The sequence below is a fragment of the Sphaerodactylus townsendi genome, linkage group LG03, assembly GCF_021028975.2.
Source record: "Sphaerodactylus townsendi isolate TG3544 linkage group LG03, MPM_Stown_v2.3, whole genome shotgun sequence".
Lineage (NCBI taxonomy): Eukaryota > Metazoa > Chordata > Lepidosauria > Squamata > Sphaerodactylidae > Sphaerodactylus > Sphaerodactylus townsendi.
In genome coordinates, this window is record NC_059427.1 from 7,169,854 (window position 1) to 7,190,204 (window position 20,351).

At 46.7% G+C, this 20,351-nt stretch overlaps 3 protein-coding genes across 14 annotated transcripts in view; all 3 read left to right on the plus strand.

Moving 5' to 3' along the window:
- The window catches only part of LOC125428526 (zinc finger protein 420-like), an 815,993-nt gene that overhangs the window by 500,171 nt on the left and 295,471 nt on the right, over nt 1-20,351 (plus strand). The window lies entirely within an intron of this gene.
- LOC125428706 (zinc finger and SCAN domain-containing protein 31-like) lies at nt 2,708-11,428 on the plus strand. Of its 4 annotated transcripts, none has more exons than XM_048489259.1 (4): nt 2,708-2,974; nt 4,312-5,151; nt 9,013-9,139; nt 10,439-11,428. In XM_048489259.1, exons 2-4 carry the CDS (start codon nt 4,420-4,422, stop codon nt 11,284-11,286), a joined length of 1,707 nt encoding a protein of 568 aa, XP_048345216.1. In that variant the 5' UTR covers nt 2,708-2,974; nt 4,312-4,419; the 3' UTR covers nt 11,287-11,428. The 4 variants fall into 4 exon arrangements, with proteins under 4 accessions (XP_048345216.1, XP_048345219.1, XP_048345217.1 ...); XM_048489262.1 differs by having other exon boundaries at nt 4,312-5,055; XM_048489260.1 differs by having other exon boundaries at nt 2,708-2,934.
- The window catches only part of LOC125429287, a 63,985-nt gene continuing 59,294 nt past the window's right edge, over nt 15,661-20,351 (plus strand). The window contains exons 1-2 of the mRNA XM_048490269.1: nt 15,661-15,700; nt 18,249-19,057. Coding sequence (XP_048346226.1) covers nt 18,419-19,057 — 639 coding nt within the window. The 5' untranslated portion in view covers nt 15,661-15,700; nt 18,249-18,418. The remainder of the gene's footprint in view (nt 15,701-18,248; nt 19,058-20,351) is intronic.

Sequence of the window (20,351 nt, forward strand, 5' to 3'; positions counted from 1 at the left end):
ATCTGCGTAGCTATGCAGAAGCAGCTGGTCATACCACAGGGCATTAGTATGGCTGTGGGGTTAATTTCTGTATGCTTGCATAGCTATGCATGTGTGGCAGGTAATTTTTTTTTAAAAACAGAAGCGTCTTCGTGCGAAGGCTCGACAGCAACCCGGATGGTTTCTGTGGCCTCCAATTGCTGCCTGCATGGAACACATGTGAACGGGAAAACGGATTCCTTTATCACAACTTCAACCCATTATACATCTGCTGTGCAAAAAGGCCATAAACTTTCAGCCAGGGCTCCCTCACAGGGTTGAGAGAGAATGGAGGAGGGGAGATTGATGCTTTAACGCTGCTTTGAGTCCCAACTGGGAAAAAACCAAGATATAAATAAATGAAAATGCATAATTTCCCACCCCCCTCCCATTTCCTCCCACCACCTGAGGCGCCAGCAGACAAAGACCTGGGATGCCAGGAAGGCCCCTTCTAGAACAGAAGGTCTGGCATTCATCGGCTGGTTTCAGTTTAGGAAACTGGAGTTGAAGATGGTCCTCAACCATCTTACAGCCTCTCCTGTCTTTCTGTCTGTGATGGTTAACTGGTGTACTCCAATCTGCCAGTTTGTACATTTTATGCTCACTGCTGAGTTTGAATCCCGTATTTCCATTAGCACTTGTATTCTCATCTCTGTCCTTAATAGGAACATTAGTAGACTTTGAGACACTGACCTCATTAGCAGAAACCACCATGCAAAGTTCACCATGCAAAGTCCTGAGGCTGACCTGGTTGCTTGCAGCACTGTGCAGAATCTGCAACACACCAAAGCCAAGTGGGAAATTGAGGAGGGTGGAGGTTTGTGTGGTAAATGTAGATTCCTTCTGCCATTCTGCTGTTGATGGCTGCTGAGTTAGCAGCTCTGCCTGTGTTAACAAAAATGATCAGAATGAGATAAAAATGGGACACATCCACCTACACCTGAGTCCCCAGCGTGGTGCCCATAAACACCATGGGGCTGTCCAACACCTTCTCTGGTGGGGCCAGGTAGGGCTTTTGCCTAGCAAGGCTTCTGATTGACTAAGAAAGAAGAGAAGAAGAGTTTGGATTTATGCCCTGCTTTTCTCAACTGTAAGGAGTCCCAAAGTGGCTTACAAACTCCTTTCCCTTCTTTTCCCCACAACAGACACCTTGTGGGATAGGGAACTGGGATTAGCCCAAGGTCACCCAGCACGCTTCATGTGCAGGGGCAGGAAAGCAAATCCAGTTCACCAGATAAGAATCTGCCACTCATGTGAAAGAGTGGGGAATCAGACCCAATTCTCCAGATTAGAGTCCAGTGCTCTTAAGCATTACATGTGGAGATTTGATTGGTTATACAGATTTTTTAAAATGGTGGTTCGGCAGCAGCTGTCACAACAGCGCAAGGATCTACACGGTGTTGCTGAAGTTTACCTGCAGCAATCGTTTTGTTGCTGGCTCCACCTCCTGCAGCAGCCATTTTGTGGCCACCATTTTCCACCACGCTGTGTCAGAATTCCAAATGTGCTTGCAAGCTCAAAAAAATTGAAGACTATGTACTAGGATGTGGGGGCACCCAATGAAGCTGATGGGAAGTAGAGTCAGGACAGACAAAAGGAAATCTTTCTTTACACTGAGAGTGATTAAAATATGGAAGGAGGAAGAAATAATTTGAAGTACGTAGCTATAGGCTACGTACAGTTGCTGTCTAAGAACATACCGTAAGAAGACCAGGTGCTCAGGAGCAGCAGCAGCAGCAGAAGGCCATTGCTTTCACATCCTGCATGTGAGATCCTAAAGGCACCTGGTGGGCCACTGCGAGTAGCAGAGAGATGGACTAGATGGACTCTGGTCTGATCCAGCTGGCTTGTTCTTATGTTCTTATCAGCCTTGTTGGATCAGACTGGTCCACCTAGTCCAGCATCCTTTTTTATAAGGTGGCCAATCAACTGCTCTGTGGGACCAACAAACAAAGCATAGAACCCAGCACCTTTCCCTGATGTTGCCTGCTAGCAATGGAATTTAAGAGGTTGACTGCCTCTGAAAGTGGAGGTTCTCTTTAGACACCACCTTCATTAACCACTGTTAAACCTTTCCTCCATATCCTGCAGATGAAGTGCCTATTCGAAGCATCAGCGTAAATGTTAAAAAGCTGGCAACCTTACATACATCCATTACATCCACTTCTATTATTGTCTGGATGCACTGATTTAAATAAACCACGGCACACATGCTAAAATGCTGAGCCCTCCAGGGGAGGGCTATATATAAGTTTAACCAATAAATAAATAAAATGAAATAGACAGTATGCAGACTGTGCTGTCTCATGAATTTCTACCAGTCTGACTCTTTGGAAGGATTGCAACAACATCATGCACACCTTTAGAACACCTGAATTGTTTAATATCGACACTCCATATGTTGATGGTTTTTGTTGTATTGTTTTTACTTGATGAGCTGCCTCCCTCTACGGAGGTCGTTTCTAAATAAAGTGTTAAGAATAAAAGGTTGTTTTTTTTTAAAGTTACTGCGTGAGTTTTTCCTTGAGGTTGAGACATGGGATTGGGCTTTCAGTGGTTAAACCTATAGATCTCAATGGAGGACTTAATTCCTTGATAGGGGAAATGGAAGTAGTCAGAGCTGATCCAGGATATAAACAGAGAAACTTCCTCTTCCTGATCTGTCATCTTCCACCCTTTCCTTCCGGAAACTGGATTCTTTTTCATTTTGGACTGTATTTTTGGATACTTTCTTATCCCGCTGTTATTTTACAGAGTTTTGCGCTGGGGCTTCTGGGGGGACAATCCTAATTTTGGGAAATTGGGGGAGTTAAAAGCAGGAAGGGAAACTGCGCAAAGGCGAAAGTTTGCACCACCTCAACAAGGCTGAGTGGTCATACTACAGTGGTCAGTCTGTGCCGGGACTGCATGCTGAAGGTTGGTGCTCCTGCTGTCAAGATTCCCTGCACCTAGAAAGGTAACGTGTCAGGGAAAGGGGTCTAACCCTGACATCATGTAGGGTTATTAGTATTCATCCGGACAGTCCAGTGTTTTCACTGGCTGTTTGGGGCTCAGGAAGCCCAATCAGAGCGAAGGGGCGGCGGCGGCGGCCGAATTGCTTTGCAGCAACCCCCGGCTTTGCTTCATCTTCCTGGGTTGCAGTGTTTGGGCTCACGGAGACCGAGAGCTGCGCAGCCTGGGATTTACCTCCTGCAAAACCAAACCGTTCCGCAGCCGCCCATGGGGCTGCTTCTCGCCTCCAGCGCAAACAGCATCAAGAGGCGCGGCCGCAATCCAGAAGGACGTTGCAAACCCCGGGGGTGGTTGCAGAGACGTTTTGCAAACACCGCGGTCCCAGTTACTCTGCACTTGGCCCGGGCCAGTCCAAGCAGGGCGAAGCAGCCACAGCCGCGGGACCCCAGCCACCCCCGGAGTTTGCAGGGGAGGTTCAGAGTTCCTGGTATCAAACCTCCGCTTTTAACGATGCTCTTGTTAAGTGGTCAGTAGTGGGATCTCGCTCCTTCTCTCTCTGGCTCTCTCACTCTTTCTTGTCTGGTTCAGGAAGTTCTGTTGGTGGTTGCCTTGTGGCTGTGGCGGGTTTTCCGGGCTGTGTGGCCTTGGTCTGGTAGTTTTTGCTCCTATCGTTTCTCTCGCATCTAGGGCTGGCATCTAAAGAGATATGTCCCTGTGCGATGTGATTGTGGGGAGGGGTATATGTTCTGAAGACAGAACTTAAATGTGATCAATGGAGCATATATTTGCAGCCAAAGGCTGCTTCATTTAGTCCAGAGGCCGGTTATGCTTTCATGCGTTCTGTTGGGTGAGAGTCCCCGGCCCATTTATAGTGGTTATTTGCCCTCTTCTTGCTGTTTGTGAGCGGGCAGAATTGGAAAGAGGATACAAAGAGGATACATTTCTCCAACAAGAAATGCATTGGGGGGGGGGGGGGGAATCAAAGGAGCTCCACACACTAGACTTGCCTTCATGTGGCTGAAGATCTTCTGGAATTACAACCAATCTTCAGTAAACAGATCAACTGGCTGTTGTGGGTTTCCTACTGTCTTTCCTACTGTCTCTGTTATTTCCCCATTCGAGAGACTGACATTTGAGGGGTATGTGGGTTGATTGCTAAGGTGGAAAATAGCAACTTCGGCGAACACCTATTTTATGTGACGAAGGTTGCAAGTTAGATTGGGAATGTTGGTAGCAAGTTTTAGGAAGGAAGATCTCCTTCCTGGATGTTGGCTCTAAATGAAGTAGCTTCATGTGTTCTTGTTTTCTAACATTCATTCCCTTCTGTTGTCTTTCCACCAGGGAGAAAGATTGCCACCTCTGCCTCCAAGTCTCATATCCTCTTATATATCTTCCTCTTGAGCCAAGAGAGAGACGGTGAGGGGCTACAGAGATATTGTTGGCTTAAAAATGGATGAACCACTAGTCCTCAAACCAGTGGACCTGTTGGAGGAACCAGGCAAGACCCCTCATGTTCTCCAAACTGGGAGCCTCAGAAAATTATCTGGTAGGACACCAGCGCAGCAAAAGGTGAAACAGGAACCTGGTGAAGGCCTACTGCAGTGTTGGGAGGCTCAGTGGCAGCAGTTCCTGAAGGAAGTGGAATCCCCTCACTCACGATGGGGACTCCTGCAACTGCCAGAGGAGCCAGCGCCCTGGGATGATGCCGTGGCTTTCTTGGCCTCCTTTGAACAAGTGGCAGAAGCCTGCAGGTGGCCCAGGGGAGAGTGGGTGACCCGGCTCCTGCCAGCACTCAGTGGGCAGGCTGAGTGGACTTTTAGTGGCTTGGATGTGAGAGACAAGGGAGACTATGGGAAGGTGAAGGCAGCCATCTTGCGAGGGGATGCCCTCAGCAGGGAGAAGCAGCGCCAGTACTTCCGGCGCTACTGCTACCAGGAAGCCGATGGTCCGAGAGGTGCTCACAGTCGTCTCCAAGAGCTGTGCCATCGGTGGCTGAAGGTTGAGCGGCACACCAAGGAGCAGATCCTGGAGCTGCTGATCCTGGAGCAGTTCCTGACTATCCTGCCCTCTGAGATCCAGACCTGGGTGAGGGAATGTGGACCAGATACTTGTTCCCAGGCAGTGGCCTTAGCTGAGGAGTTCCTGCAGAGGAAACACAAAGCAGAGAGGTGGGAGCATCAGGTGGGTCTGATTTTGTGAGGCACGGGAAATGCCGTCGAGTAAACGGGGTTGCCAGCCTCCAGGTGGACCTGAAGATCTCCTGGAATTACAATTGATCTCTAGGCTACATAGATCAGTCCCTCTGGAACAAATGGCTGGTTTAGTGGCTGGACTCTTGGCATTATACTTCACTGAGGTCCCTCCCTCAGAGCCAGTGTGGTGAAGTGGTTACAAATGGTGGACTCTAATCTGGAGAATCAGATTTGATTCCCCACTCCTTCATATGAAGCCTGCTGGGTGACCTTGGGCCAGTCATAGTTCTCTCAGAACTCTCTCAGCCCCACCTACTTCACAAGGTGTTTGTTGTGGGGAGAGGAAGGGGTAGGAATTTGTAAGCCACTTTGAGTCTCCTTACAGGAAAAAAGGTGGGGTATAAATCCAGACTCTTCTTCCCTCTTCCCCAAACCCTTCCTTCCCTAAATCTTCCGCCCCTAAATCTCCAGGAATTTCACATAGGAAGCACTGCACAGGAGACTCCCTTGACATGTTAATTTTCTATATGGAGGGAATAGAAAACTGTAAATAGAACAGTGTTCTCTTATGTGATGACCCTCTACCTGCATGTTGATGTAGTGCAGCCCATACACAGGTGAACCAGCTCTGCTTCAAGGCTGATTTGCATGTTACAAAATCCACAAGGCCTTGAGGTCAGAGGGATGATGTACTGCTTCTAGACACTCCTGGGAGCTCTAGGGATGGGGCAAGAGGCAAATGGGATGTCACACAATGTGTTGATGTCGCATCTGGCTGAAAACCTTGGGTGATGTAAACACATCAGCTGACACTTTGGAAACAGCCCTTTCCCCACTATTTATTCCTCTGGTCCAAAGGAAAAAGCAGGTGGGGAGACCCAGTCTACAGAAGAATATCCCCTCCCCGCCCAGCCCAGGCAAATTAGTACTTATATATTTGTTTACCAAATATTTACTCCACCTTTCTGCCTGCATCAGGGTCTATCTGCGCATAGAATTATTTAAGTATTCACAAGGGTGTCACTCAGAGAGGGCAGGGAATTGTTCCTGCTCACAGCAAAGGATAGGACTTGCAATAATGGGTATAAATTACAGGCAGAATGGTTCCAACTAAATATTAGGGGGGGAAATCGTATTGTAAGAGTTGTGCAACAGTGGAACAGCTGCCTAGGTGCTGAGCTCTCCCTCATTGGCAGTCTTTGAGCAGCGGCTGGACAAACTTGCAGTTTGGATGTTATGCCTTTGGGCATAGCAGTTAAAGTGTTAGACTCAGATCTGGGATGCTCTCTAGAATGATCCTGCATGGAGCAGAGGGTTGGACTGGTTGGTCTGGATGCCCCCTTGCAGCTCTATGATTCTTGCCTCAAACCCACACTTTCTTAACGTACAGATGCCAAACTCCAGGTGGAGCCTAGAGTTCTCCTGGGATTACCACTGATTGGCATGCTGCAGAAAATGGCAGCCTTGGAGAGCAGGACTCCCTGGCACCACATCCTTGCCATGCTCACAATCTTATCCAAACTCCACAATCCCCAGGAATTTCCCAGTTTGGAGCTGGCAACCTTACCTCAGCTCACCTTAGCCCTATCCTTCCACTGTGATCTTGAAAAATTGATTCCCCTGTCTCCTGTTGCTCAGCCTGTGCAAGCTGAGGGAGAAAAGCAGGAATTGGATTAAATAAATCAATACAATGGGAATACAGGTCTTCATGGCAGAGGATGTGTCTCTCTCTCCAGGGAATACTTCCAAACCAAATCTCCATGTGCAGAGGCAATGTACCCCTTAATACCAGATCCCAGGGGGTGGGGGGAGGTAAGAGAACTGTTGTTTTGGTGCCTTGCTTGTGGGCTTTCCAGAAGCATCTTAGAAACCCATAGCTGTAAGGGACCTCGAGGGTCGTCTAGTCCCGCCCTTTGCACAATGCAGGAAATTCACAACTATCCCCACACCCCCAGTCACCCCTGCTCTATGCCCATAGGAAGGCAAAAAATCCCTGGCCAATCTAGCCTGAAGGAAAATTCCTTCCTGACCCCAAGTGGTGATTGGAATTACCCTGGGCATGTAAGAAAGGACCATAACAGCCAAACACTGACTAGGCTTGAACACTGATTTAAAATGTTGGTAAATTTCGGGAATGAGTTTTCTTAACCCAGGAATTATCAGTAAAGTTGAATAAAGCCAATACCCCAAAATAATACCCCACACCCAAAATTTTCAGTTTTCCACCCTTCCCCTCATTTATGTGGATAAGGGGGAACCAGTGGACATTGTCTACTTGGATTTCCAAAAGGCTTTTGACAAAGTTCCTCACCAGAGACTGTTGAGAAAACTCAGCAATGAAGGAATAAGAGGGGAAGTCCTCCTATGGATTAAAAACTGGTTGAGGAACAGGAAACAAAGGGTGGGTATAAATGGGAAGTTCTCACAATGGAGAGATGTAGGGAGTGGTGTCCCCCAAGGATCCGTATTGGGACCAGTGCTCTTTAACCTATTCATAAATGACCTGGAAGTAGGGGTGGGTAGCGTGGTGGCCAAGTTTGCAGATGATACCAAATTATGTAGGGTGGTGAGAACCGCAAAGGACTGTGAAGAGCTCTAATCGGACCTTTATAAATTAGGTGATTGGGCTAAGAAATGGCAAATGCAGTTCAATGTATCAAAATGGAAAGTGATGCACATAGGGGCAAAAAATCCAAACTTCACATACACGCTACAAGGGGTCAGTGCTATCAGTCACAGACCAGGAAAGGGATTTGGGCGTCTTAGTTGATAGTTCCATGGGAATGTCAACTCAATGCATGGCAGCTGTGAAAAAGGCAAACTCTATGCTGGGGATAATTAGGAAAGGAATTGATAATAAAACTGCAAGGATTGTCATGCCCTTATATAAAGCCGTGGTGCGACCGCACTTGGAGTACTGTGTTCAGTTCTGGTTGCCGCATCTCAAAAAGGATATTGAGGTGATAGAAAAAGTGCAGAGTAGGGCAACGAGGATGATTGAGGGACTGGAGCACCTTCCCTATGAGGAGAGGCTGCAGCGTTTGGGACTCTTCAGTTTGGAGAGGAGACGTCTGAGTGGGAATATGATTGAAGTCTATAAAATTATGCATGGGGTAGAAAATGTTGAAAGAGAGAATTTTTTCTCTCTTTCTCACAATACTAGAACCAGGGGGCATTCATTGAAAATGCTGGGGGGAAGAATTAGGACTAATAAAAGGAAACACTTCTTCACGCAACGTGTGATTGGTGTTTGGAATATACTGCCACAGGAGGTGGTGATGGCCACTAACCTGGATAGCTTTAAAAAGGGGCTTGGACAGATTTATGGAGGAGAAGTCGATCTATGGCTACCAATCTTGATCCTCCTTGATCTGAGAGTGCAAATGCCTTAGCAGAACAGGTGCTCGGGAGCAGCAGCAGCAGAAGGCCATTGCTTTCACCTCCTGCATGTGAGCTCCCAAAGGCACCTGGTGGTCCACTGCGAGTAGCAGAGAGCTGGACTAGATGGACTCTGGTCTGATCCAGCTGGCTTGTTCTTATGTTCTTAAGACTGCAGGGCTTGAAGAGCATTGACTTTTCGAATATACAGGGGATTTTTCTATGATTTGGGTTTACTGAATCACCCAGCCTGGCACTGACTCGTTCCTTCCTGCCCTCCCTCTCACGATCTATCTAAGTTCACAGAATCAGCAGTGCTGTGAGACAACCATCTAGCTTCCGCTTAAAAGGCTCTAAAGAAGGAGAGTCTGACTGTTCTCTGTTGGAAACAGTGCACTGGGGCAAAGAGTCGATTCTTTTCATCTGTTCAGTCCTCCTCCTTCTAAAAATTGACCTTCATGGCTTTTTTCAGGAACTGATGCTGTTGGAGGAAGGAGCAGGGAATTTTCCTGATGCAGAGACTGCTCCATTGAATCCCAGCCGAGACCAACCCCACAGGGAAGCCAAGGAGGAGAGAGACAGCAATAGCAGCCTCTTAGGTAATTGGTGGGCAGCCAATGGATCATCATCAGAATGGGAGTAATATGCATGCTTCTTCTTCCTTCCTGTAGCAACTGAACTGTGGCATTGTATGCCAACTGGAATCACCCAGTTGGCTTCGAGGGGAGACCTAGGTAGAGTGCTTTGCAGAAATCTAGTCTCGATTTTGCTGAGGAATGGATCCAAGTGTCCAACCTGGCTATGTCAAAGTAGGAGGTAATCTTTCATGCTATGAGTTGGAAGAAATCACATTATGCAGAGGCCTTAATTTGCTTCTCCAGCATTAATGTTGGATCCAATAAAACTCCAAGGCTCTTGACTGAGTGAGCAACCATGTAATTGTGGATAGGATAATGTTTTTGAGCCAGAAGAGTGGATGAGGATTGTCTAATCTGGAATTTTAGTCACAGAAAGGTCCTTGCCATCATCTGCAGTCCTGTGAGATGCTGAGGACTAGATCTGTGACATTCTGCAAGCCAAGCAGATGCTCTAGTACTAATTATGGCCCTCCCTTAAATTAACCTGCCTTTTGCTAAGTTTGACCCTTTTCAACTGTGATTCCGGAGAATGAACCTGGCACCTTCCGCATGCCAGCATAGTGTAGTCTGTAATGGTTAAGAAGTGAGTTTGAGTCCTCACTCCTCCTCATGAGCAGCAGACTCTAATCTGGTGAACCAGGTTTGTTTCTCTGCTCCTACACATGAAGTCTTTTGGGTGACCTTCAGCTATACTCTGTTTTCCAGAAAAATGAAAGTCCAGTCAGTTGAGGTGCAGTAGTTGAGAAAATTGTATCCTTCTTCATTAGCATATAGTCCAATGAAGACGAGAATTATCATTCATCTTTACTTGTTTCTTTTGTCAAAACCATTTTTTGTAACATTATTGAACATCGTACTTTGAAACAAGAGTATTTATACCAAAATGTATTTTAACTTTCAAATGGATTGCAGGGAGCAGGGTAAGGTAGCCACTAGGACCCAGGCGAAGCGTTCTACAACAAATAAGGTCTGGCATGCTTTGTTCTGTGGTGATGGAATATACAACCCTATCATCTTTCTGTGGAACAGAGTATAGTCACAGTTCTCTCGGAACTCTCTAAGCCCCATCTACCTTTAAAGGTGTCTGTTGTGGGTAGAGGAAAGGAAGGAGTTTGTAAGCCACTTGAGACTCCTTACAGGTGAGAAAAGCGGGGTATAAATTCAGACTTTTTTTCTTCCAAGCAGATGCTCTGTCCTTGTGCCGTGGCCCCTCCCTTGCTATGGACTTACGTCAAAATTCTTTCTCTTTTCATTCTGCAGATTGCAGTCAAATGAATAATAGACAGGAAATACCTGAGCAAATAGTAACGGCCTGGGCATGCAAAAGAAGAGCTACTGAGACCTGTTTGCACAGTCCTGAGCCAGGAACTGTTTCTCAGAATCAACACAGACCAAAGATTTCACCAGGGAACCATGTCAGAAACAGACCGGTGCCCTCCATTTCTTCTACAACAAACTGGAAGATAATCAATGAAACCCCATCACTGCAGATGCAAAATCCAAGTGAGGCCTTGATGGAAGGCTTCAAGCAGAACTTGGCCCTTTCAAAAGGAGGCAGCGTTCCCAATCAGGAGAGGCTCTACAATAAATGCTCCACCTGTGGCAAAACCTTTAGCCAGAGTTCCCACCTGAACTTTCACCAGAGGATCCACGATATGGAGAAACCCTACAAATGTACACAGTGCGGAAGCAGCTTCCACTCACGCCAAGGCCTTATTTACCACCAGCGAAGCCATGCAGGGGAGAAGCCGTACAAGTGCTCTTTCTGCGGGAAGACCTTCAGCCAGAGTTCACACCTCCTAGTTCACAGGAGAAGCCACACGGGGGAGAAGCCCTTCAAGTGTTTGTCCTGCGGGAAGTGCTTCAGCCGCAACTCCCTCCTGACCATCCATGAGAGAACCCACACAGGCGAGAAGCCCTACAAGTGCTCCCAGTGCGGCAGCCGTTTCCACTCTGGCTCTGGCCTCATTAACCACAAGCGAATCCATGCTGGGGTGAAGCCTTACAAATGTCTGGCCTGCGGGCGGGATTTTGTCCGGAAGGCTCACCTCATTCGGCACCAGAGTGTTCACACTGATGAAAGGTCAGCACCTGAGGATCCTGTCTAGAGGAAAGCATTTCCTTCAAAAAATTAATGAAACAGAAGAAAAGGGAAAGAGAAGCCGCTACTCCTGTTTGAATCCATGCAGTATTTCACCTCATAGTGAAAAGAACCTTGAGGGGCTGGGAAAGAAAAGTCCTCAGGCAGAACTCAATGCTTGTATTATGTCCTGTTGCATTTCCTTCCTCCTGTACTTCAGCAGATTGAGACCATGCACCCAATGTGGGTCCTGCCCTCTGAAATGGCTGCATTGTCCCCAGCGAAGAGCCAGCATGGTGTAGTGGTTAAGAGCAGGTGGATTCTAATCTGGAGAACCAGGTTTGATTCCCCACTCCTCCACCTGAATTGCAGAGGCTTATCTGGTGAACCAGATGTGTTTCCATACTCCTACATTCCTGCTGGGTCACCTTGGGCTAGTCACAGTTCATTCAGAACTCTCTTAGCCCCACCTACCTCACATAGTGTCTGTTGTGGGGAGAGGAAGGGAAAGGAGCTTGTAAGCCACCTTGAATCTCCTTACAGGAGAGAAAGGTGGGGTATAAATCCAAACTCTTCTTCTCTACTTCTTCAAAATGCGGCTTGTGAGGGGTTCAACATTCATTCTAATGTGGGTTTTTCCTTTGACAGGAGTTTAATTTTAATTAAATTATTGGATTTATAAACCACTCTTCCCCAATGAGCGGGGCTCAGAGCAGTGCACAATAATATGTACAATTAAAGTTATGCAATTGCATATAAAATTTTTAAAATGACAATTCCTACAGTATGATGCTTATCCCTTTTTAACCCTGAGGCTGGGGTTAATACATTAGAAAATCAATAAGAACATAAAAACATGAAAGAAGGAGAAGCCAGCTAGATGTATTACTGTTGCTGTCCTCAGCCATGGGCCTGGTGGAATAACTCCATCTTAAAGGCTCTGCAGGTCCCTGGTCTCATTGGACAGAACCTTCCGTCAGGCCGGGGACAGAGCTGAAAAGGCTCTGGCGCTAGTCAAGGACAGCTGGACAACCTTTGGGCCAGGGATCCCCAGTAGGTTGTTGTTAGTTGAGTGTAATGTTCTATGAGGAGTATCCTGGGAAGGGCAGTCCCACAGACCCATTTGCTAACCAATTCCATACAAAAGGTATCGAAACACATTGAACTGGAAGGGGCCTCAAGAGACATCTATTTCAACCCCCTGAACAGTGCAGGAAATTCACAGCTACCTTCCCCCAGGGACCCCTGCTCTATGCGCAGAGGAGAGGATGTTTCAAAGTTTTATCATGTAAAAGACCCCCAAACACATATAGAAAACTCTAAGCCAAGCAAGATATGCATTGTATAGAACTGCAGATCTCCACCCACACCAGCAATGCAGCCAGGTACGCATGTGGTTGGGGGTCAAAAATCTTGCTGGGCAAGTCTCAGTTGCAAACAGATTTATGATTTTCAGAGTTACATTCTTCCAGGTCATCAGCCAAATTGAATATGGCCAACCCCTGACTGATCCTGAGACAAGCTAACAGACTTCCCTCTGGCTGGCTTCTGATGAGAATCTGGGTATGGGAAGAGATGGCCCTGATCCAGCGAGTTTTTGTTATTCTCAGGCTTTAAACGAAGGGAAAGAATCACCAGTGACCCAAGCCATGCTCACACTTTCCTGTTTTAAATTTGTTAATGCTAATGCATGTTGTGGTTACAAGCTGTGGGCTGTAATCTGGAGAACCGGGTTTGATTCCCCACTCCTCTACATTAAGCCTGCTAGGTGACCTTAGGCCAGTCACAATTCTCTCATAACTTTCTCAGCCTGTGCAGAGGGAGGGAACAGCAAACCACCTCCAAACATTTCTTGCCTTGAAAACCATTCGGGTTCGCCATAAGTCATCTGTGACTTCAGGGCACTTGTACCAAGTTGTCATGTAAGACTGGGGGGAGAAAGAGGAAAGCGTGTGTGAGAAATTGAAGGCCTCTACATCGGACACTTGGGTAGGTGGGTACTGGCTGCACAGAAATCTCTACCAGACCCATGATCTGCCAGTGTGTTGTGCTGGTTAGAGTATTAGAGCGGGGAGACCCAGCTTCAAATTCCCACTCAGGACCAAAACTCAGCAGAAGCTGTTGGGCCAGTTTTCTCACAGGGTCATTGTGAGGACAAAATGGAAGCAGAGAACGCCATATAAATAGTCCTGAGGTCCTCCTCAGACAGATGGGGTAAAATTGTAATCAATAAAGGCCAGCTGCACTCATTCCCCATTCCCAGATTGAACTCGAGTTATCAATCATGAGTCAATGGGTAGCTCTTGAGAATTCAGCCAGAATTTCCTTTTCTTGGTCACAAGAGAATATGGCAGAACATAGAAACTCGTATATATCTATCTTGAGAGCCAGATAGGGTGTTGGACCCTGGAAGACCCAAGTTTGAATTCCAGCTGCCACAGAATCTGGCTGGGTGCTCTTGGGCCAGTCATGCACTTTGAGCCTAACCCACCTCACAGAGTTGTGAGGATAAAACAGGAAGAGAGAATGTCATAAGCCACTCTAGGTTCCCATTGGGGAGTAAAATGGAGCAAAATGAAGCAAAATAAAATAGTGACACGCGTATCCCCTTATGAGCAGAAAGAATTTCCGGGGCAAGAATTTCACAGCCCCTTTACCTATATGACTGGAATCTTAGGAAACTTAGTGCATCTGTTTTAGCACTTGAAAAGGTGGGGCAGAGAGGAACAAGATTGACTCAGCCTGACACTCTACAGGTGGGCCCTCAAAGCATTTCCAAATCCCTGTAAAATGACGTTGTCATCCACAGGTCAGACCTTTGAACTCTGTCACATCTAGTTTGGTCCTTCGGTGGCTTAGGTCCTGCAGAGCCAAAGGATAGCCATATCTTAGGCCAGTGGTGGCGAACCTTTGGCACTCCAGATGTTATGGACTACAATTCCCATCAGCCCCTGCCAGCATGGTCAATTGGTCATGCTGGCAGGGGCTGACTCGTAGTCCCAGCTGTATCTAAGTGGGACCCGCCACCTGCAATCTTAGGCCATCCTTCCTGTTTGCTGAGGGTTGTCAGTTCTTGCAGAACATGAACCAAGAGCTCCGTGGGCCAGGAAGCAGCTGTCTGTAGTACTGGAAAAATGATCAGGTGCCCCTGAGGGGTGGAAAAAATCTGTTGACTCCCATTCATTTATTGCTGGGGGAGGGGGCAGGTACGGTTGCCAACCTCTATCTATGTGGAGCCTGCAATCTCACAGAATTACAGCCAGCCTCCACATTTCAGAGATCAATTTGCCTAGAGAAAATAGTTGCTTTGAAGGATTGACTCTGCTGAGATCTCTCCCTGCCCTAAACCCCACCCTTCTCAGACTTCACCCCCAAATCTCTAGGAATTTCCCAAACCAGTTTGATTTGATTTATATTGTGCCCCCCCCCCTCCCCTCCCCTACACCCACAATCCTTTCTCTTCACACTATACACACCCAGGGCTCCCAGCCCTTGGCCTCAGGCCAATTTTCCAGTGAGAACTCTTGAACTCCAAACAATTTCCTTCCCTGGAGGTATGCACTTTCCTTGCTTCGCCTCACAACTCCCCTGCAAGGTAGGTTGAGCCAGAAATGGATGGGTATAAATAAAATAAACAAGCCCCTGGGTATGCAGCACCAGAGACTTTGTAGCTGAGTGAGGTCTGTAGCTGGTTAGATCTTGGTGGCACCCACACAGGAAAATAGGGTTGCTAACTTCCAAATGGGTCCTGGAAATCTGCCAGAATCACAACAGACTTATAGGGACCAGGGATCAGTTCCTGCGGGTGAAATGGCTGTTTTGGAGGGAAGACCCACTAATGTCATTCCCCAAATCTCCAGGAATTTTGTGGTTCTCCCATTGCTGGTGCAGCAGCAAAGCCACCACATGTCAGAGTCCCCCGCAGTTTCCTTGCCTCAGTTCCCCCCACCCCGCAGTGGCCGCTCCCCTGGGTCACTAGGTTTTTGCATTTAAAAAATGAGATGCAGCAACCTTCTCTGAATTGCCAGTTTACAAACATACGCTGATTGTTGATTGACTGAATTTTTAATCCCCCAATTAATTCCCCAATTAATTTTTAATTCTCCAGAAATGTCACAACTCAGCCTCAAGGTGGGGGGCATATATGGCATAATACTCCTCTCCCTCCACAGTCTGACCTCCTTCTTCTAGCTATCCGGCTGGGACTTTTCATGCAGAGATCCCAAAGAGTTTTTTTTTTCATCTTTCAGTCCGCACTGTGCAAAACGGAGGGTTAAATCCACCGACTGTCGTTTCCTAGAGAGGACAGCAGAGAATGTACAGTCGAGGCTCCCCCTTTTCTGCTAACGGGGTTGGGGGGGCGGGGGGTCAGCTTGGCATTTTTCTGCAGCCGCAGAAAGGGAGGCAGGAAAGCCGTTTGGCTAAGGAGACGGAAATTGCAGGTAGTGGGAATCCGCAAGTGTCAATAAAGCGTCCTCCCTCTTCCAGATCCGAATGGGGAAGTGCTTGGAGCATGCGGGGGAGGGGGTTCTCCAATTGGGGGGGGGCAGAAATTAGGGGTGATGAAAGCCTCCCCCCCCCCCATTTCCCACTTCATCCTTGCCACCTGTGTTCCTTCTCCTCCCACATCCCACAGCTCTTCCCACATCCCAAAATAATCACTGATGTTGCACAGTCTATGCTCATCATCAGCCCCTACCAGCATGGCCAATTGGCCATGCTGGTAGGGGCTGATGGGAATTGTAGTTCCTGAACATCTGGAGAGCCGCAGGTTCCCTACCCCTGGGCTAGTGGGTAGGGTTGCCAACATGCTTGGAGAGCCAGCGTGGTGTAGTGGTTAAGAGCAGTGGATGCTAATCTGGAGAACCATATGAGCGGTGGATTCTTATCTGGTGAACTGGATTTGTTTCCCTGCTCCTACACCTGAAGCCTGCTGGGTGACCTTGGGCTAGTCACAGTTCTAGAACCCTATTGTGGGGAAGGGAAGGAAAAGGAGTTTGTAAGCCCCTTTGATTCTCCTTACAGGAGAGAACGATGGGGTATAAATCCAAATTCTTCTTCTTCTCCTGTCCCTTTAATAGAGGCTTAATATGTGGAAATGGGCAGGTGAAGCTTTTCATGACATGGAAGGAAATATCAACTGGTAAATAGTATCCCACTAAATCAGGCCTTGACATGTTTTCTTTAGTTGTAGGATCTAGCCCAGCCACAAGGCCATACTATCTAATCACGGAGACCACAAATCTTACTAGTAGCCACTTCATGGTTTCTTGTAATTTGATTCACGCTATAACATTTCAAAAGTGTTGTAGCATTTAAATAAGTATGAAATTAATTCTGGCTATCATCATCATGAAAACGACATAACTAAATCACTGCTGAAAAATACTAGTTGCCACAATGACATTTTTCAGCACCATAGCATCCTAGCACCTAGTATTTGTCAGACCCTACATTAAGCCGCTATTAAAAGGCCAGGACATATTTGCTCCAGGGCAGCTGGAAGTACTACTGTCAGCTTCCATCCTTTTTAACTCAGTATTTTTTACTCTTTCTATCTACTACAGATTCTGTGAACCCCACATCCCTACCCAAATAAGTAGATTCTACATCAAGTCAATCCTGAATTGTCCCAAGAAGCAGGGAGAGCAGAGTATTAAATAAATATATACATAAATAAACTGAGGCTATCTTACTTGGGTCACATAATGAAAAAGCAAGAATCACTGGAAAAGACAATAAGGCTACGTGAAATTAAAGACATCAGGGAAAGACTCAACATGAGATAGATTGACTCCACAAAAGAAGCCATATCTTTCAGTTTTCAAGATCTGAGCAAGACTGTTAATGATAAGGATGTTTTGAAAGGCACTGATTCATAGGGTCACCATGAGTTGGAAGCTACTTGAAAGCACTAGACATACTTTTTAGTCTAACTGGCATTGGCCCTTTAGATAACTGGGCCAGAAACCCTTCCCAGCCCCTGCTGCCTGAGATTCTAGGTGGACCCTTTAAGATTTTAAACAAAATAAACATATAAAGAAATAAAACCCCAAGGACTGACCTAGGGCCATCAGCTTATGGAACAGGTACTCAACCATATCTCTTGTCTGCCATGTGGATAAGATGGAGGTGGGAGATAAGACCCAAAATAGAATCCGAAGTTCTTCGATCAGTTAAGACTTATTTGAGATGGCTCAAGTGAGTGAGCAAGTTTATACATCTCCAGAAAAGCCCAGTGAATTTGAAGGAAGGCAACCTCCCCCCGCCACAGTTCTGGTATGGGAAATTCCAGGGGATCAAGGGTGGTGCCTGGGGAGAGACTCCAGTAGGGATTTAACACCCAAACGGTCCACTCTCTGAAACTGCCATTTCGTCCAGAGGAACGGATCTCTGTAGTTTGGAAATGAGTTGTAATTGGGTGAGAACAGAGGCATCTATCTAAATGCCAATACCAGGGCCAGGGGACAGTATCAGGAGGCGGCCTCAGGTTATGTGCTCTGCTGTTGGCCCTCCAGAACAACTGGCTGGCCACCGTGTGAGGCAGGATGTTGGTCTGGATCAGGGGTAGGGAACCTGCGGCTCTCCAGATGTTCAGGAACTACAATTCCCATCAGCCCCTACCAGCATGGCCAATTGGCCATGCTGACAGAGGCTGATGGGAATTGTAGTTCCTGAACATCTGGAGAGCCGCAGGTTCCCTACCCCTGCACTAGCCCAAAGCAACATGATCTGTACATCTGGATGACTATTCTGGTATTATGAATTACTGGTCACACACTCTCATCTTAATCTACCTCACAGGGTTATGGAGGAGAGGAGAATGGGTGGGTCACCATTAGGGAGAATGCTGGGGTACATATCATATAAAGAAAAAGTGTAAATAATGAGAAACAAAAGAAATAATAAGGGTTTGGGATAAGAAAATAAAACGTTGTACGCCTGAAAGAATAGGATATATACTGATACAAATTTATATATCCTTTGCAGCTATTTTATATCTGGTTGGTTTTTCTACAAATCATACCAACGGACTGTTTCATTTTTTCCTAGTTTCATCTCTCCCAAACCCCCTGAGAGAAGTTTATAATGCCCGCTTAAGTGGCTGCAGTTCATTGGATAGCTCAACAGTGTTTTGGTGCAGGCCTTCGAGGAAGGAGATGGAAGGGCAAGCCCTGGTAGGCCTAGTCGTTGGAGAGGAGTCTGAAGGACAAAGGACAGTCCCTCAAGGCCTGCAAGGGCAACCTCAGGGAGAACTGGAACAAGAACCAGGGGAGACCTCACTTTTGCTCCCCCAAAAGACTGAGTTCCCTGCACCGCACAAGGGAATTTTGCAGTTGCCAAAGGAGTCGACTCCCTGGAATGACACAAAGACCTTTCTGGCTTCCTTTGAGCAAGTGGCCAAGGCCTGCCAGTGGCCCCAGGAAGAGTGGGTGATCCAGTTCCAGCCAGCCCTCAGCAGGGAAGCTGAACGAGCCTTTAGAAATCAGGAGACTAGAGGCAGAGAGGATCATGGGAAGGCAGCCATCTTGCAAAGGGACACCATGAAGCAAAATCACAAGGGCCCAAGAGGGACTGCCGGCTGGCTCCAGGAACTTTGTCACCAGTGGATGACGGGTGAGAGACCCATGAAGGAACGGATCCTGGAGCAGATGATCCTGGAAAACTTTCTGAACAGCCTTCCACCTGAGATCCAGAGCTGGGTCAAGGAACATGGACCAAAGAGCCTGTCCCAGGCAGTGGTTCTGGCAGAGGAGTTCCTACTGAGGCAGCGAGAGGCCCAGAGGCAGGAAAAAGAGGTGAGACTCAGTTCATTGTAGGGAATTAAACAGTCTCCCACTGATACAGTGAAAACATGCTGGGTGAAATTCCACAGTTCTTAATAAAAAACATAATGTGTAATTTGGCTCCAACAAAGAATCTGTGTCACCACAAAATTTAATACATTTATTGTGACACATCCCAGGGTCTTCTTCACAAAACGGGCTATGACGGGTATTGGTTATAACAATATTAAACATAATCATAAATTGCTGTGCAACAAGTACCATGAACATTTAATTGTAAGCTGCCCTCAGCCCAGTCTTAACCAGGAATTGGGTGGGGTGTAAATCCAATAAAATTTAAAAGATAATAAAAAATTAACGTCTCTTTGAAAAATTGTACAGTTTCAACATGTAAGTAGGCCATCAGTAGTTGGAGATCTTGCATCCCCAAAACAAAATCAATAGTCCAGACATGCCCCCTGGTTCTTTTTCACCCATTTTGACCAATTCCCCATGGTCAATTAATCGCGTGATACTCAAGCAAAATATCAAGGATTCAGGAAGAACTCCCCACTGCCTGATTGACAAACAAGGATTCATCCTGGTTCTGGTGCTCATTCTCCCCCTTATCTCTGCCGAACCTGCTTGAAAGTACTACTTTTTCAAAAAACACATCTTTGATCCAGTTTGGAGGGGAGGATCGGGGGTCTAATCCTGGTTCAAATTTCCCGCCGTGGAGCGTGACGCAAATGCCTTACAACCAATCAGTGTGCATGGTGCTGTTCTCGCAAGAGCACGAGAGAACCTTAACCAACTAGAAACTGGGGCGGGGGAGACATGATGATGTGCTGACGTCATCACATGAGCACGTTTTTGCAGGAGAAAAAAAAGGTCCCGCCCCAACATGGCACGACACCTAATCAGGAAAGACCCGCCAAGCCAATCGCGTGGTAGTGGGGGATTGTTACATTTCTTGAATCTGAGATAGGCCTAGATGTCTTCACCGGAAACATGCTGCGGTGGGGAGGTTGAAACCTCGATGAAAAGGTGCAGTTTATTTTCAAACTTGGTTTGATCTAGATTGAATTTCCTGGTGGGAATTTGACCTTTGTGATTTAATCCACTTCTTCACTAGAAGCTTTTGAAATTTGAAAATTATTTATCATGGTGATTAACCAAAGTATATACAGAAAAATAAATACGCTATTTGCTTAATACATAAAACATCTCTGCAATACACTAAAATACTACTACAAATCCATTAAAAACTTAAATATAGTAAACAATGCAACAATAACGGAGAGAAATCTTAACTTTGCTTGAAGAA